The sequence below is a fragment of the Nicotiana tomentosiformis genome, chromosome 11 (genome assembly GCF_000390325.3).
Source record: "Nicotiana tomentosiformis chromosome 11, ASM39032v3, whole genome shotgun sequence".
Taxonomy (NCBI): Eukaryota; Viridiplantae; Streptophyta; class Magnoliopsida; order Solanales; family Solanaceae; genus Nicotiana; species Nicotiana tomentosiformis.
This window is the reverse complement of record NC_090822.1, coordinates 86,094,955-86,111,075: the sequence shown is the minus strand read 5'-3', so window position 1 is coordinate 86,111,075 and position 16,121 is coordinate 86,094,955. Positions and strand designations below refer to the sequence as shown.

General features: G+C 36.8%; 2 protein-coding genes across 2 annotated transcripts; one reads left to right on the top strand and one right to left on the bottom strand.

Moving 5' to 3' along the window:
• Positions 1-5,888: 5,888 nt before the first annotated feature.
• On the top strand, positions 5,889-7,863 carry LOC104111872 (uncharacterized). The gene has a single exon (XM_009621667.4). It carries the CDS (start codon positions 6,382-6,384, stop codon positions 7,462-7,464), a length of 1,083 nt encoding a protein of 360 aa, XP_009619962.1. The 5' UTR covers positions 5,889-6,381; the 3' UTR covers positions 7,465-7,863.
• A 3,298-nt stretch (positions 7,864-11,161) lies between these two features.
• LOC104111871 (probable WRKY transcription factor 4) lies at positions 11,162-15,448 on the bottom strand. Its single transcript, XM_009621666.4, has 4 exons — positions 14,859-15,448; positions 12,507-13,219; positions 12,239-12,403; positions 11,162-11,782 (listed from the first exon to the last, which is right to left on the bottom strand). Exons 1-4 carry the CDS (start codon positions 15,297-15,299, stop codon positions 11,503-11,505), a joined length of 1,599 nt encoding a protein of 532 aa, XP_009619961.1. The 5' UTR covers positions 15,300-15,448; the 3' UTR covers positions 11,162-11,502.
• Positions 15,449-16,121: the final 673 nt, after the last annotated feature.

The following is a 16,121-nucleotide window of genomic DNA, read 5'->3' as shown; positions in this document are numbered from 1 at the left end:
GGAAAGGTTGGGTAGAAGGCATCTAGCAAGCTTGCTTAACTGGGGTATCTCGGTTGAGAGCCGGTCGCGCTCCTCGAGGTCGGGGCGTGACAACGGTCACTTAAAAACTCTCTGAGGTGACCATTCTTCAACAATGTTGCCACCCCTTCTCGAAGGTGTCGGCAGTCCCCAGTCCTATGGCCGTGAGTCCCGTGGAATTAACACCATAGGTTAGGATCCCTTTGGCTAGGATTCGATCAAATTGGTTTCGGGAACCTAGCTTCTTTAATGTTCCTCATTACCGACACCAATTCTACCAATCTAATGTTAAAATGGTAGTCAGATAATCTAGGATATGTCAAATCTCAAAACCCCGATACCTCTTTCTCCTGCAATGATCTGTTACTTCGACCCCGGTCCGCCTTTCTACCGAAAGCAAGCCTATCCGAAGATTGAAAACATTTATTTCCACGCCTCTAAACCTTCTCGTAAGGTTGAAAACAACTTCTAGAGGACCTCCGATCTATATCAAAATCATTTTTGAACTTATAAAGATTTAGATAACGATTTCATCCTTTTAAAGACATCGAGGAACCGAGTTGATCTCGTAGAGATTATGAACATATGCCCATGTGGTTGTCTGAAATTCAAGCAAGTTTTCCTTCAACTTTCGGGAAGCATCAAAACTCAACGGGCTGAGAACCTTTGTAAATACCTCTGCTGCCCAATCATCCGGAACCGCTGGTAGCGAAGTCCCATCATATTTTGGCAACTGTGTATACTTCTTTGAATCTGGTCCCTTCAACACCGGTGGCGCTCCCGAGATCTGATCCATCCGAGCATAAAATTCCTTTGTATTTGGATCCATTCGTTCATTCATTTCTCTCATAAATCTCATGACCTCGGTTTTGAAAGGGTCATTTAAGTTGTTGTTCCAAGATCCACTACCGGTACCTCCTGCTTCGTCGAAACTGATTTCCTCCCTTGGAGCATCGTTATCGGTTCTTCGAACCGTTTGATTTATGGGAATGCTAGAAGGAATCAGAGCCCTTCTATGAGAATTATTGGAAGCACCCGATAACGTCTGCTATAATTCTGTCATCACCTAATCTTGCGTTGAGAGTGACCCATGATTGCCTTTTAATGTTCTCTCAAGATTTTGGCCATAGCAACAACGTGTTCATCATCAGCATCATCAGGAGTTGGCCCTACACATGCCGAGGATATTAGCCTTCACGAACTGGAGTTGTCTCATCTCCTTCATTGCGGGTTTCATTGGCTGAATTATCACGTTGAAACAGATTGTCACGTTCATTGTGTGCTCCAACATTATAGACATTGTCAATATCGTTAGTTGCGATATTGAATTTTTCTTTTGCTAAGAAAGGAATCAAAATTTGTTAGCAATAAATGAATGGATCAAAGCAATTACACAATTGTCTATGCCCCATGGTGGGTACCAAATTATTTACCCGTAAAATGGTACAATTAAATTTATTACGTGATTTATAGACAAGTGAATTGATTTGATCCAAAAAATATAAAACGAATAAGAATACAAGTAAGAGTATAAAATAGTATTAAAGGAAATACAAGACTGACTGTGAGTTTAGTCTTTCCAGTAGCAAAAATACAAACAATATTAAGAGCAGAAGAAGTAAATATTTTTATAATTTTGAGAGCAGAATATAGCTTTTGTGTACAGAATATTTTCTGTCTCTACAAATGATGTTAATTCTCCTATTTATAGCTTTATTTAGGGAGACAAGATCCTCAAATCAAGCTCATCTTGAATGAGAATAAAACCATCATTGATGGTTGCATAACGGTTGTTTATAAATTCTAATATTCTCTGCATCGACTGCTCATTGAATGTTATCTGATATCAAATCTTCGAATCGTTATTATCGACAATTGTCTAATTATCACTAACTAATTTTACCCCATACACTAATGAGACACAGACTCGAGCTCATATGGCAGGTATAATTGTTTCTCTTTCATCAAGTATACATACAGAAAACGGGATAGTACACTTAGGAGCTATACATTATATAACATCTATATTGGATTTGTTGAGTGATGTCAGGTGTATTGACAATCCTGTAAATAATAAAGTGAAGTTGCCTAATGGAGATAGTAAATATATCACTCATGTTGGTAATTCTAGTCTGTCAGAAGATGGCAAGTTGAAAATGTGCTCTATGTCCTTAACTTTAAGTTTAACTTGTTGTCAGTCTCAAACTGACTAGAGATTTGTCTTGTATTGCTATTTTCCTACCTGAGTTGTGTGTATTTCAGGATCTATATAGTGGCAGGGTGAATGAGACTGGTAAGGAACATGATAGATTATATTTGTTAAAAGGAAGAGGAGTCAAGCAGTTAGTAGCTCTGACTAATGCAACAGGGAGAGCTGGAGATTCAAGTAGTTTGTGGCATAAAATATTAGGACATACTTTTATGCCAGTGATGTATCACATTTTATTTTTGCAATATAAAGTAGATAGTTCAATACATAATAAACGTGTTTGGCCTGTGATAAAACAGTCTAGGTTAAGCTTTCCTAATAGTAAGAAGAAAAGTTCTAAGCCTTTTCAATTAGTGCATATGGATGTATGGAGACCATATAGAACAACTACTCATGATAAGAAGTATTATGCCCTCATTGTTGTAGATGATTTCTCTAGAGCAACTTGGATCTTTCTGATGCAATTAAAGAATAAAACTACTATTTTTCTGAAAGAGTTTCTTTGTATGGTAAAAACTCAGTTTGACACCTTAGTTAAAATAATTAAAACTGATAATGGGACAGAATTTTTCAGCTGTCAGTGGAATGAGTTTTTGAGGGCTCATGGTGTGTTTCATCAAAGTAGTTGTGTGTATATACCACAACAAAATGACATTGTGGAGAGAAAGCATAGGTATATCTTGGATATTGCCAGAGCACTGAAATTTCAGGCAAATATTCCAAGTAAATACTGGCTGAGGTATACAAGCTACAGTTTACGTATTGAATAGATTACCCTCTAGAATTTTAGATGGTAAAAGTCCCTTTGAACGATTGTCTGGTAGGGAACCATCATTCACTCACTTGAGGGTGTTTGTATGTCTATGCTATGCCACAAATGTATTGAAAGAAGATAAGTTTGTTGTTTGATCTAGAAAGGCAGTGCTCATGGGGTATTCCACACCTCAGAAAGGATACATATTATATGATTTAGTGACTAAAACTTTTTTTTGTTAGCAGGGGTGTTATTTTTAGGGAATGTGATTTTTCCTTTATGGACATGCAACATAATGCTACTGTTCTATCAGTTGAAGACCATTCATAGGATTTCTTACACATTCAACAAGAGAATTCACATACAATAGTGGAAGACACAGTGGCAGAACCAACTACTATTATGATATTGACCAGCTAGAAGCAGATACAATTGAAAAGTTTGTTGATTCTGGACACTTCTCTGAAGCAGCTCAAGGAGTGGAGGCTTTATTTAACTTGTGTGAATCAAGTACTCATGTTAATATTTCTCCCAAATTACCTCTGATGAGCCCAACTCCACAACAATCGCCAGACATTCTACAAAACTAAGCATCCACATATACGGATACAGGATTATGTGGCTAAGGGTAGGGGTATTCATCGGTCAGTACAGTACGATATTTAGATATTGGTATTTTTGGTATTTGATTTCTTAAAAACGCTATAACAATACCATACCTAATTAGATTCAGTATGGTTTGATTTTTCTCCTTTTCGATTTCGGTTAATTCGGTCCGGTAATTTCGGTTTGTTCGGCTTGAATAGTAATTGTAATACTCTTAATTAAAGGAAAGTGGTTGATTTGCCTCCTGAAAAGAGTTCTACATGTTGTAAGTGGGTTTACAAGATCAAATACAAAGCTACTGGTGAGATTGAAAAGTTCAAAGTTAAACTAGTGGCTAAGGGTTACAACCAACAATAAGGACTGGATTACAATAAAACTTTTTTTCTAATGGCTAAGATGGTCAGGTCAGTCATAGCCCTTGCAACCTCTAAGGATTGGGAATTGATCCAGATGAATGTCTTTAATATCTTCTTTGTAGAGATCTCTCTGAGGAGGTGTATATGGATATGCATCAAGGTTTTCAACGACACGGGGAACAGAAGGTCTGCAGGTTATTGAAGTCCTTATATGGACTTAAACAAGCCTCTAGACAATGGAATTTGAAACTTACACATGCCTTGCTGAGTGCAGGTTTCAATTAGAGTAAGTTTGATTACTCTATGTTCACAAAGAGAGTTGGCGAGTCACTAGCGATGGTTAGCCAGGTAGTTGGTCGTTTTCCGGCATGACAATGGAGGTGGTGTTTGAAATGGTTTTCTTGGCGCTTTGGGTAAAGAAGATGAGAAGGGGAAAAGATGGGGGGTTGTTTGGTTGGATATCAGCCGGCGGTGAGAAGGATTTAAGGAATAGGAGGGAGGAGGCAAAGGAAGATGGAGAAAAGATAGCGCAAGGGAAAAAGGATGTAACTGAACTCCTTGAAGAGTGACGCTAATCATAGTGACAATTAAGGTAGTATTCAGATATTCAGAGGCTTTTAATGAGGGGATGCATATAAATTTGTAAAAAAAAATATTTAGTTCTAATCAAAATTGGGTAAAATAGTTTGTAATATATTTATATATATATTTCAGAAACTACTATTGTTTAGTGGCTATTAACTTTCTATAGCTACCATATACATAATTACTTCCTATAGCTACTATTAAGTTGTTACGGTAGTGTATTCACATGTATTTGCACTGTTGTATTCATGAATACATCAGCAAAAAGCACCTAAAATCATGGCAGTCCAGCTGTACGCGCATGTATTCGCGCCATGTATTCATGAATACAACAGTAAAAAGCGCCTAAAATCAGGGCAGTCCAGTTGTACGCGCAGGTATTCACATGTATTCGCGTTGCTGTATTCATGAATACAGCAGTAAAAAATGCCTGAAATCAAGGCAGTCCAGCTGTATGCGCATGTATTCACATGTATCCGCGCCATGTATTCATGAATACAGCAGCAAAAAACGCCTAAAATCAAGGCAGTCCAACTGTACGCGGAAGTATTCATATGTATTTGCGCTGCTATATTCATGAATACAACTTTATGCACGTGTATTCACATGTATTCGCTCCATGTATTTATGAATACAGTAACGTCAATCCCTTAAAAATAGTTATGTCCAGCTGTCTAATAGAGAGGAAAAACATAAATAGCGTATTTCATGCCCGAATGGTAGTATATACCATAAAATACTTATTTTGCTATAAAATATAAAAGGTAGCTATAGAAAATAATATTTTAAATTGATTTTGATTTATAATAAATATGGTGTATACCTTTGCTATAGGAGGTAAAATTTCCTATATATAATACCCCATAACTGAGTTTTTTGGTCTGTTGTCCACTAAGTGGGCGTTTGGACAAAAGAATTGTAAAATTTCAAAAAATGGGGAAAATAATTTTCAAGTGAAAATGGTATTTGAAATTTATTAGAATTGTGTTTGGACATGAATATAATTTTGGGTTGTTTTGTGAGTGATTTGAGTGAAAATTTTGAAAAAAAGCCTTTTGGAGTTTTTCAAATTTTCGAAAATTTTCAAAATGTATCTTCAAATGAAAATTAAAAATTTTATGAACATACGCTGATTTCGAAAAAAAAAATATTTTTTTAAAAAAAAAAGAAAAATTTTCTTATGTCCAAAGGGGCTCTAAGATAATCACCTCTTTCCATAACCTAAGCCCAACTTTCCTGAAATCAAACCCCAATCGTGAGGCCTAAAGTCCACAATTTCTTGTAAAATATTTACACAATCCCCTATACGCCGACAATACTAATTAATCTATCTTAGCTTATAAATTGACGTAACAATACGAATTAATTAGTTATGATTAATACCATGGGCGTATAAACAAATAAATTTTATCATACTTCCACTCATCCTTCGCCATCTCATTAATCCCTTTCCTTAATCAAACTCTAATCATACTTCGACTTCCACTCGCTGTTCTTCTGTTCATTCCTCTGATCCAGATCAGCTCCTTATATACGTTTTCAGAGCTTCCTTTTTTTTTAAATACCTTTTTATTTCACAAGAATATCATCCAATTTTCACTGTATAAAATTGCCAATTCCACATTGAGCCATGATGCTTTTCTTATGCAGATCTGGGTAGCATTTTTTAGAGCTAATACCTAGACACAGATCCAAGATTGGTAATACGTAATTTTTTGTTTTCCCTTTTATACTGTTGATTAAAGGGACTTGTAAAATTGCTATAGCACAGCACACATTTGTTTTTGTATTCCTTTATTTTTGGCTTCTCTTGGAATATATTTTTTGTAAAGAACAATTGGGATTTGTCAAAAATGGAAATTTCCAGTGGACTGAGTCCTAGAGTTAACTCAGTTACATCTGATGAAGGTAAAAATGCTGACCCACATCCTCAAAATTTCGACTTGGAATTAACTGATACGGTTTCACACACAGATCACCATTTTCAGACACTGAATGCACTGGAGATTTTGAGGGAAACTGTGAGAATTTTGAGGTATAATTCAATAGGTTTCATGGCAATTGCTGCATTGCTAATCTGCCCTGTCTCTGCTGTTGTTTTATCTAACGTATTGGTTAATCACTCCTTAGTTAAGAGACTAACCATAAGGTTATTGCTCGTTTCCAAATCGAGCGGGCTTCCATTGATGCCATTTATCAAACTGTCTTGTCAAAAGTTCTCTGAAGTTGTGATTTCAGCTGTAATGTGCTTCCCTTTGTACGTTACTTTATCGCTGTTGTCAAAAGCTGCTATAGTTTATTCAGTCGATTGCACTTACTCGAGGAAAAAATTTGATTCGCAAAAGTTTTATGTGATTATGACCAAGATTTGGAAACGGGTTGTTGTGACTTACCTGTGGGTCTGTACTGTGATTTCCGGATGCTTCACATTGTTTGTTGTACTCGTTGTATCCGTGAGCAGTGTTTTCTCGATCATGGGGTTCCCTCCTGACTTGATCTTGTACCCCGCGATGGTAGTAGGGATGATTTTCTCGATTATTTTAGCGAATGCTATTATTATTTGCAACATTGCGATTGTGATATCTGTTTTAGAGGATGAATCTGGACCGCAGGCATTGCTTAGGTCTAGTTCGCTTATCAAGGGGCAGACACAAGTTGGACTTCTAATATTTCTCGGATCAACTATTGGGATGGCGATTGTGGAGGGTTTATTTGAGCATAGAGTGAAGACAATAAGCTATGGAGATGGATCTTCAAGATTATGGGAAGGGCCTCTTTTGGTACTATTGTACTCGTTTGTGATGCTTATTGACTCCATGATGAGTACAGTTTTCTACTTCAGCTGTAAATCGTATAGAATGGAAACCTCAAGTGAAGAAAGTCAGCCTGTGCTAGAAGCCTTGACAATTTCCTCAGCATTAGCAGAAGTCCAATAACATATTGAAATTTGATTTTATGGCTCTTGAAGTTACTGGAAGTTGTTTCTAGCGCGGAGGAATTACTATTATGCCTCTCTTGAAAAATAAGGAATGAGTTGAATTCCTCTTTGGAGAAAGTTATCAGATGCTGAAGGCGGATAAGTTATGTGGTTTGGCCTCGTTGACCACTTCATCACAAATAGCTTCTTTACGGATTTGTTGTCTGCTAAAGTATTACCAGAAGAAAATCATTTGAAAGATGGTAATTTTTGGATTTTTTACACAGTAGAAAACCTCTGCTGAGATTTGAAAAGTTCAAACCATGTACTTTTCGTCATTCACAATTTGTAAAAATACCTTGAAGTTTTCTTTCTTTCTTTTTTAAAATAAAATCTATACCCTTGAAGTTTTCCTTCATGGATCTCTTATCTGTCTCAGTTTGCATGTGATGCTGTGAGAGTTAATTGGCTTGATTTTGAAAGCATAAAATAACTATAAAAATAAATAGAGTGCAGTTCTTTAATAGGAATGTCTTGAGACTTCCCTAAAGCTCAATAATTGATGCTTTGAAATGGCTTTCATAAATGTTCTTCTTTGTTTAGAAAATGTATCGTAATAATTGTTTTCCTGGAAAGACATCAGCTGCTTTCAGTGTCAAAGAGACACAAATACTGCATTATCAATTGATAGCAACAGTGGAATTCTAGATCTGCCTAAATGAATTTCCCGAAACATCTAAACGTGCTGCTTGTAATTGCTCCGACAGTGGAAGCACCAGCTTCTTCATCTGTATGATAATCTGCTGCAGGTCAGACATAAATTAGTTAAAGATGTTGGCACTTTCTTTCAGACAGAAGTAGCGCAAATGTGTGAATGAAAGGTTGAACATCATTTTGCTTACTTCTGAATATAGGGTGTAGTGTAATATGAAGAAACTCTTAAGGATCATCCAGAATACCCTGCCATAGTTAAGTAAGGAATCTATATTTCTTGCAACCTCAAAATTTTCCCATGGCTGATATGTACAGAACTTGGGGGTTTCTTTGAATCTTTTGGACTTCCTTTGCATATTGATTCAGTGTGGAAAGCTTTGTTACCTCCACTTGCTAACAATCTTTATTTTATCATGTCAGGCTTTAGTTCCTAAAGCTTTCCCATTTTCATCTCTCATTTGGATGCTGAAGTCCCCAAATAAGTAAAAGTTAATTAAATAATCATCATTTCTTGGCAGGTTGAGTACTAATGATCTTTTACGGTAATTTAGACTGTATAAAGCCTATTCTCCAGTTTCCACTAAAATCACCACACATCCATCTTTAGTTCTTTTGTATAATAAGCTGTCGACAGTCAGATTGTTATCATACAAGCTTTTCTAATACTTGGAGGATTGTTCAAACTTGTTTGTCATCGAACTCATAAATCTTCTGGGGATTTGGAGTGTAAAGATTCTTAAAGGGCACACTTTGATGTATTAACAATTGTTGGTGCATTGCAGTATCACAAGAGCATTATCTGCCTTTGTGATCTGTATCTACAGTGGTTTAATTTTCATATATTTAGTGTAAAGCACATGAATACTCTATCGTGAAGTGGTCTGCCGCGAGACTGGATATTCTTTTCAGGCCACAAAGTATACATCTTCTGGCAATGTGTGTTAGGAATGTCAAAAGTTTTGGGAGACTGGAGAAGGTTTAGTGAGTTGTGAAAAAGAATAGCACTGGTATAGGGGAGTGGATTCGACAATGGTTCAATCTTTGATGCAGGAAATATTTGTGCTTTGCATATACACTTTTGTGCTTTCTCAAGAGTTTCTGTGAAATGTAGTGCATGATTCAGTGTAATGTACGCATATTGCAGTTATTTATTTGCTAAAGTCAAAGCCACAAGCATTTCATTTTGATGAATTGTTTGGGTATCCCCAGTTGCATATGATAGTTTTGATGTTCTTTTGCTTTGGAGGTTACATTATATCACAAAAACCAGCACATGCAGTTTTTGGCTGGACACACTGGAATCTCTACTGCTTTAAGCTATATCACTGGGAATTCTAGTCAAGGATTTAAAAGGTAGCTCCGCTGGGAAATGAACGCGGTTGCTTGTTCTCTGCATTTAGTTGTGCTAATATCTGTGGACTGATTTTCACTGCAGCAGGGTTCTTTTTCTTGATTGGTTCATCCACTATTGTATGTTTACCAAATGAACTGACTGACTGATATACCAGGAGGAACTACATCAAATTGCAAGGAACCATAAAATTGAAGACTACTAAAACGTTGTCTTCTTAAAAAGCATATACTAAACAACTCAAGTGGTTTCGTTGTAGGGGTGGGCATAGTTTGGGCAAACCCGAAATTCAAACCGAAATCTGATTTTTTTGGATTTTTGGTTTGAATTTTCGGATTATGGATTGGATTTTGGGTTTAATTTTTAAAAAATTTGGATTGGATATTGGATTTGGTACTTCGAAATTTTGGACACCCGAAAATTTAAATTTTTATACTTTATATTTAGTCCATTATCCATATGTCAATAGTAATAAGTTCAAATACCCTACTTATTAGATATTATCTCATATATTCAACATTAATTATAAAGTTACTCTCAGAATACTTTTTATTTGGACATAGGTTTACTATTGTTACTTCTTATCGGCCGTATTAATGTCTCTATTACATTTTCTTGATAATAATTTCATTACTTGAATATTTTATTTAGATGATTGCGGTGAGAGTGAACTTTTCAAGCAATTTAACATGAGTACTTCATTTAAATATTCATTTTTGTAAAAAGAAGAAACATCTCAATTTAAAACCGAAAATCCAAAATATCCAAATTGATTAATCTGAAACCGAATTTAAAAAATCTGGTCCAATCTGAGCTTATTTGGATTGTCATTTCTTCCATCCAAAAACCGAAATCCAATTTGAACGGCCCAAATGCCCGCCCCTAGACTCTTCTCCATTGAACTTCTAGGTACTTAGTTTGCCATAAGTTTAGACATAAAAAGCCTTGATAAACCAAACCAAGATGAGAAAAAAAAGCACTTGATGAAATGTTATCCCAAGACTAGTATTTTGAAACGTCAGAGCTTACTTAACATAAGGGCAAGACGCAGCAACAGTCACCACCACAATTACAACAAAGATTAAATTCTAATAGTGCAAAACTAATAGTAAGTAGTTAAACCGTGAGGAACAGATAAAAGTCCCAGCAAGGTGTACTCTAAACAGAGCATTCCTACTTCATAATAAGTGGGTTGTAATCTCATAACCATCCCTCTAAATGACTACTCCTTTTCTTGTTTGACTTCAAGAAACTCAAATTCTGTCATTGTATATATTGACATGATCATAGATATAAAGATTGTACTAGATTAGATTTTCCATTGGTCAAATTCAGATAAAACGCCAAGCTGATTAAGATATAAATACAGGGCATGTGAACCTATGGTTGCAAAATTAGATATTTTATGTACATATTTTTTAAAATTGGTATAATAAGGTTGAATGGTGCACTGAAAGTTGAGTTATTTATCAAAGAGTAAGAGGGATCAATTCTCATTTAATATATTTTTCCTCCTTTTTTCCAGTAGTGCACCCATGCAATAGAAATCCTAGATCCGACTCTGCAGCAGAATTGCTAAAAATAAAGAAAAATCTACCAAAATATTATTACAAAATCTTGAAAAATAGCAAGATAAATCATATCAAAGGGATTAACACCAACTGCGACCATGTTTATCAATCATCAACCATGCTTGTGCAGCCATAAAAGGCCAAAACATGTTATACAAGAGCATTTACAGAAAGAATACAAATAATATACTACTCTATGCCCTTCTTGAGAAAATTTACAACGTATATTCAATCCACTCCTTGCTCACCTATCATTTTTGATATCAACAAACTTCTATACCATGTTTCCTTAATTCATCTTTGGGTGAGTGAACCAACATTATCACTTCAAATGCACGAAATACTTCCATCTTGAGACAAGTTCGGCAAAAGTTTTTCAGTGGACTCCTCTCTCATTCCTTGCAAGATTGAAGCTCGAAAATCATGTAACCTGTTCTTCTTTGAACCGTAGCAGTGCTATAGGTTGCTGTTCATTGTTCGGGAAGCCTGTTCTAGTTGCTTCCTGTTTATCAACTACGGGGTTGTGTGGCCTCATCTGTGACACAGAATTATTTGCGGTGTTGTGGCTACTGTTCCTAGCTGCAGGCACGTCATGATTATGTTTGCCCTCATATGTTGTTATGACAGCTTTTGGATCACTCGGGGCCCTTTCCACATGTTTCCGTACATTACATCCCTGGCTGGTACATTTGTAATAGCTTCTGCAGAAAATAATATGGTATACTGAATATGTTAGCAAAGCAAGCAAAATAACTGATAAGCATCTGGCTATGCATTCACAGAAGTCATCTAGATGTCTGATTGGTTTGTTTTGTTCTTGCATGTAAATACAACATGGTCCAACTGTACCACGCAAAATTCAGACTATGAGCTTCAAACAAAGAGTTCTAATATATCATGGCAAAAAAAATGTGTTCAAGCAGAAGAAAGTTTTTCTGACACAGTGGCGGTTAAACACTACAACTTCAAGTGGCAGGTGATTCAGGAAGGTAACTTTACACTCATAATGCTTCATAGCCAGATATATTCTATTTAGGGTTCACTTAACCATAAATCTACTAAAAACCAGCTTAACACCAAAAATGCATAGACGATTCCCCTATCGTGGAGTAATTTGTTCATTGACAGACAAAAGAAGTAAATGAGAGATAACCTACCTTGGATAAGGGTTTCCTTTTACAACTTTCTGGCCATACTTCCGCCATCTATAACCATCGTCCAAAAGATCAACTTCGCTTGTTGTTTGAACAATGATCCTAGGTTCTGCAACTGTCCGGTGAGAAGCAGAAGAAGCTGCCTCTGAAGTCTGTACTTCTATGGCCCTGCAGGGTGCAGATGTAGAGATGGAGAACAGTGGCTTATGAAGATAGACAAGGCTATAAAAATATTCACTTCAAATGTTGTGCCAAGGATGAAGCAAATTACCTTCGCTTAGATTCACGTTCATCATTTCCATCAGCTATAGTCTCAGCATCACCCACTTCCTCACCCTCACTTGATCCGGAGACTTGGTCATGTGTAGCTTGGCTGGATTCTTGATCCTTCATTCTTAATGAATAGGAAGGCATGCCATCCTTGGAGTTGTTCAGAGTTCCTGCCACACCCTCAGAGCTGAGTTCAGATGGCCCCTGAAGATTATAGTTTCCATTTGGATTTCCACTCTCTTTCGAGCGTTTACTAGATTGAGGCGGATGATGGTTGTGCTGGCCCTTATAGATAATCTCAGTTACTTGGCCATCAAGAGACCGCTCAACCTTCTTCCTGACTGGACAATTTGGATGTGTACACTTGTAATAACTACGAGGATATTCGCTTCCCTTGACATGCTTCTGCCCATACTTACGCCAGTTGTAACCATCATCAGCAGGTTTATCAACAGCAGAGGAAGCAGGTTCTGACCTCTGATCAGACAGAGAGACTTCAGATGCTTCTTTCATAACATTAGGATCTGATGCAGGAGGCGGTATCTGTTGGTTTGCTGTGGTATTTGAGGTTAGGGACTGGAACTGTGAAAAGGACCGTGCAGGTGGTGCTGAAGAAGACGGATAATCAGGTTGAATGTGCATTTGAGACTGAGGATGTGCTGCCTGAGCTGTAACTTGAGCAAGGGCTTGCTGATGTGACATTCCAAAAGGGCCCTTTATGGTCCAAAAACCATATGTAAATAACATTGAAAAGGCTAATTCAATTTAAACTAATAGCATCATCACCATACATGTTGCAAAAGTTCATTTACAGAGTTCTTTTCCTGCTGATTTAGTCAAGAAAGAAAAAGTCTTTATTTGTGTGTGTGTGTGGGGTTTGGGGGGGGGGGGGGGGGATTCGAGAATAGAAGAGAGAGAAAGAGGATAGCTCCTCCTCTAACACGTTCTTTCTAACTAACGAAGTAATTTAGCCTCACGAGATGGACTGTCAGAAGATATAGAATATTATGCACCAACAAAAAGAAGATATCAAATCTCATATCACATATTATCTCAAACTTCAGTATCAATAGCCTCAACTCGCACTACCAGACTTCAAGGAATGGCTAAAGGGAATCAGACTGCTCTTCTCCTGAATTAAAGAAAGTTTCTACATACACGAAATACAATATTATCTTAAAGCATAACTCCAACCTAACCAGGGACATAAGAACAGGTCTTGACAATTTACAATCTGTTGATTTGTAAAATTGATACTACTTAGTTATAAGATGTGGAGTAGGAAAAGCAGTGAAAATCTTAAGTTACCCATACCTAGCATGTGACAAAGAAAATGGTCAAAAGGTAACACAACAAAAGAAAAATGGCATGCTAACATTGCAAGTGTAAACTCATAGTTTGGACTGTAAATAGGAGCACCAGACATGGTGTTTGACACGGAGATGTGCTTTCCGCTTTGAGAAACAAGAAAATGTCCAAATAACAGTTCCTTCCCCTCTCTAAAAGTACTGGAAATGAAACTTCTTCCATATTTTAGTACATTCTGGCTTTTAAACCAGCAAATCTAGGTGTAAAGTTTTTCTCTCTACCTTCTTTCTCTTCTTTTCTCTCACGTGGAAGTCCGCCTATGGCAGCTCGCAAGGACCTGCAGTCCTCTACTGGTGATCAGACCAGTCTGCAAATCCTCTAGACATGGAATGTGTTCTTGATACAGTTTTACTTCTTCTTCTAAGGAGAAATTACTTTTTTACACTTCTTCCCTACAATAGAAAAACAACTTTTACGAATACTCTAAAGAACGCTTATTTTAGCCAAACACTTGACTCTCCAAAATAAGCGACTTTTTTGAAAATACAGCACTTATATTTTCATAGAAACTTCACCAATCAGGCTTTAAATACCCCAAAGAACCCCATAACCGAAATTATGCTGATACTCTTAAATCACACAATCCACAAACCACACTAAGGGTAACATATTCACAAATCAATCAGTCATTATGCCTCAATCCTAAATAAAATATGGTCAGCTAGATAATTTTTTCTTTTTTCTTAGGACGCTAGTGTTTGGGTTTGCTTGTACTATTTCACCGGGTAGTGTTAATCCCCACCGGCCCACGTACCGAGTAACTTTGCCACCAAGGCATAGACAAACAGAAAGAAATCATCTACTATCTTTTTTTGTCTCTGCTGAGATTGGTTCAGCTATATCAATCACATGTATCCATTCCATTCTATTCATGTGATTCAATATTCAGATAATTCTCATTATTCTGGCTCAGAACAGTTAGCTAAGCTCATATAGTCTACTAAATGCTCATTAAATAAAAAACACTGCAAACTTTTGTAACTACCTGGCCAGGTGAGAACAACAAAGGCGAACCCAGCAAACCGGCCGGACTCAATCCCGGCGGTATAGTAAACATGGGCGATTGAGTAATCACCAGACCGGACGGCCGGTTCTGCTTGAACCCAAAATCCATATCCCCACTACCGGACTCTTTTCCCTTTGAAATAGACACTGTCGTCTCTGGTGGAGGGGGAAAACCCTGTCGTTGACCGGAAAAAGCTGCCGGAGACGCCATAGCGCCGGCGAGGAGCTGGGAGAAGGAAGGGTACTCCGACGCCGGATCGGAGAAGAAGCTGGATACAAGGGTCATCGGGCCCGGGCTGATACCACCCAGCCCGCCCATAAACAAATTTTCCACTGAAGCACGCGGTGGTAAAGTAATAGTGGGCCGCATCGGAGCCCTTGACGACGATGCTGATGATGATGATGCTTCGTTCTCAGCCATTGATTTTGATGACTTTGACCTTCACTTGTTATGGGTTTTTCACAAAAATCGTATAGAAAAAAAAACAATCATTACATTTCTTGCTTGTGCTTTTTTCCTCTCTCTGTATGCTGATCAACTTTAGTTATTGTGGTTTCTCTCTCTAGAATAGAAATAATAAATATAGAGAGAGAAAGGGACGGGAGAAAGGGACGGGATGGCTATGCCGATTGCAGTTTCTTTCCTTCACTACTCTACAGAAAGATTGAAGAAAGAAAGGATCTGTTTTTCTTTATTGTTTTTTTCAGATACGAAAATGGAGGCGTTTGCACAGTGCTGATTTTTCTTTTCTACTTCTTTTATTCCGTATTTGTTTTTTGTTTTTTGGGGGGGGGGATTTCTAAATTCTCTTTGAGAAAGTTACTGGATTAATTATAAAATGTGGGATGACAATCATAGCCCCTAATGATAAATTGGATAATTGTACACTTTACGCTCAGTTTGGATCATTGTTACCCATCGTTTTATAATATATTATATTATATCATATTGTATTATATTGTATCGTTTTATGAATACAATGTTTGGATAGATTGTATTGTTTGTTATTGTTAATAATATTTTTTCTGTTTGGTTTGATTGTATCGTACTGTACTGTAACTGATAAGTTTACTAAAATACCCTTAATTATTTTAAATATTAAATTTATCAAGAATTGCGCATAAAAATAATTTAAGAGAACCCCTAATTTCTACTAATTTATCTCCAATTATGTCTTATAAACAGATTAATCAATTAACTTTATGTAAATTCTAACAAAATTAGTGGAACAAGATAGTAATA

What these genes read in the sequence shown, in the direction of transcription:
- LOC104111871 (XM_009621666.4), bottom strand. Translation starts at nt 15,299, where the DNA reads ATGGCTGAGAACGAAGCATCATCATCATCAGCATCGTCGTCAAGGGCT. An exon ending in TGTTGTTCTCACCTGGCCAG is followed by an intron (nt 13,220 to 14,858) that starts GTAGTTACAAAA and finishes TGGACCATAAAG; the next exon opens with GGCCCTTTTGGAATGTCACA. An exon ending in GAACGTGAATCTAAGCGAAG is followed by an intron (nt 12,404 to 12,506) that starts GTAATTTGCTTC and finishes TGCACCCTGCAG; the next exon opens with GGCCATAGAAGTACAGACTT.
- LOC104111872 (XM_009621667.4), top strand. Translation starts at nt 6,382, where the DNA reads ATGGAAATTTCCAGTGGACTGAGTCCTAGAGTTAACTCAGTTACATCT.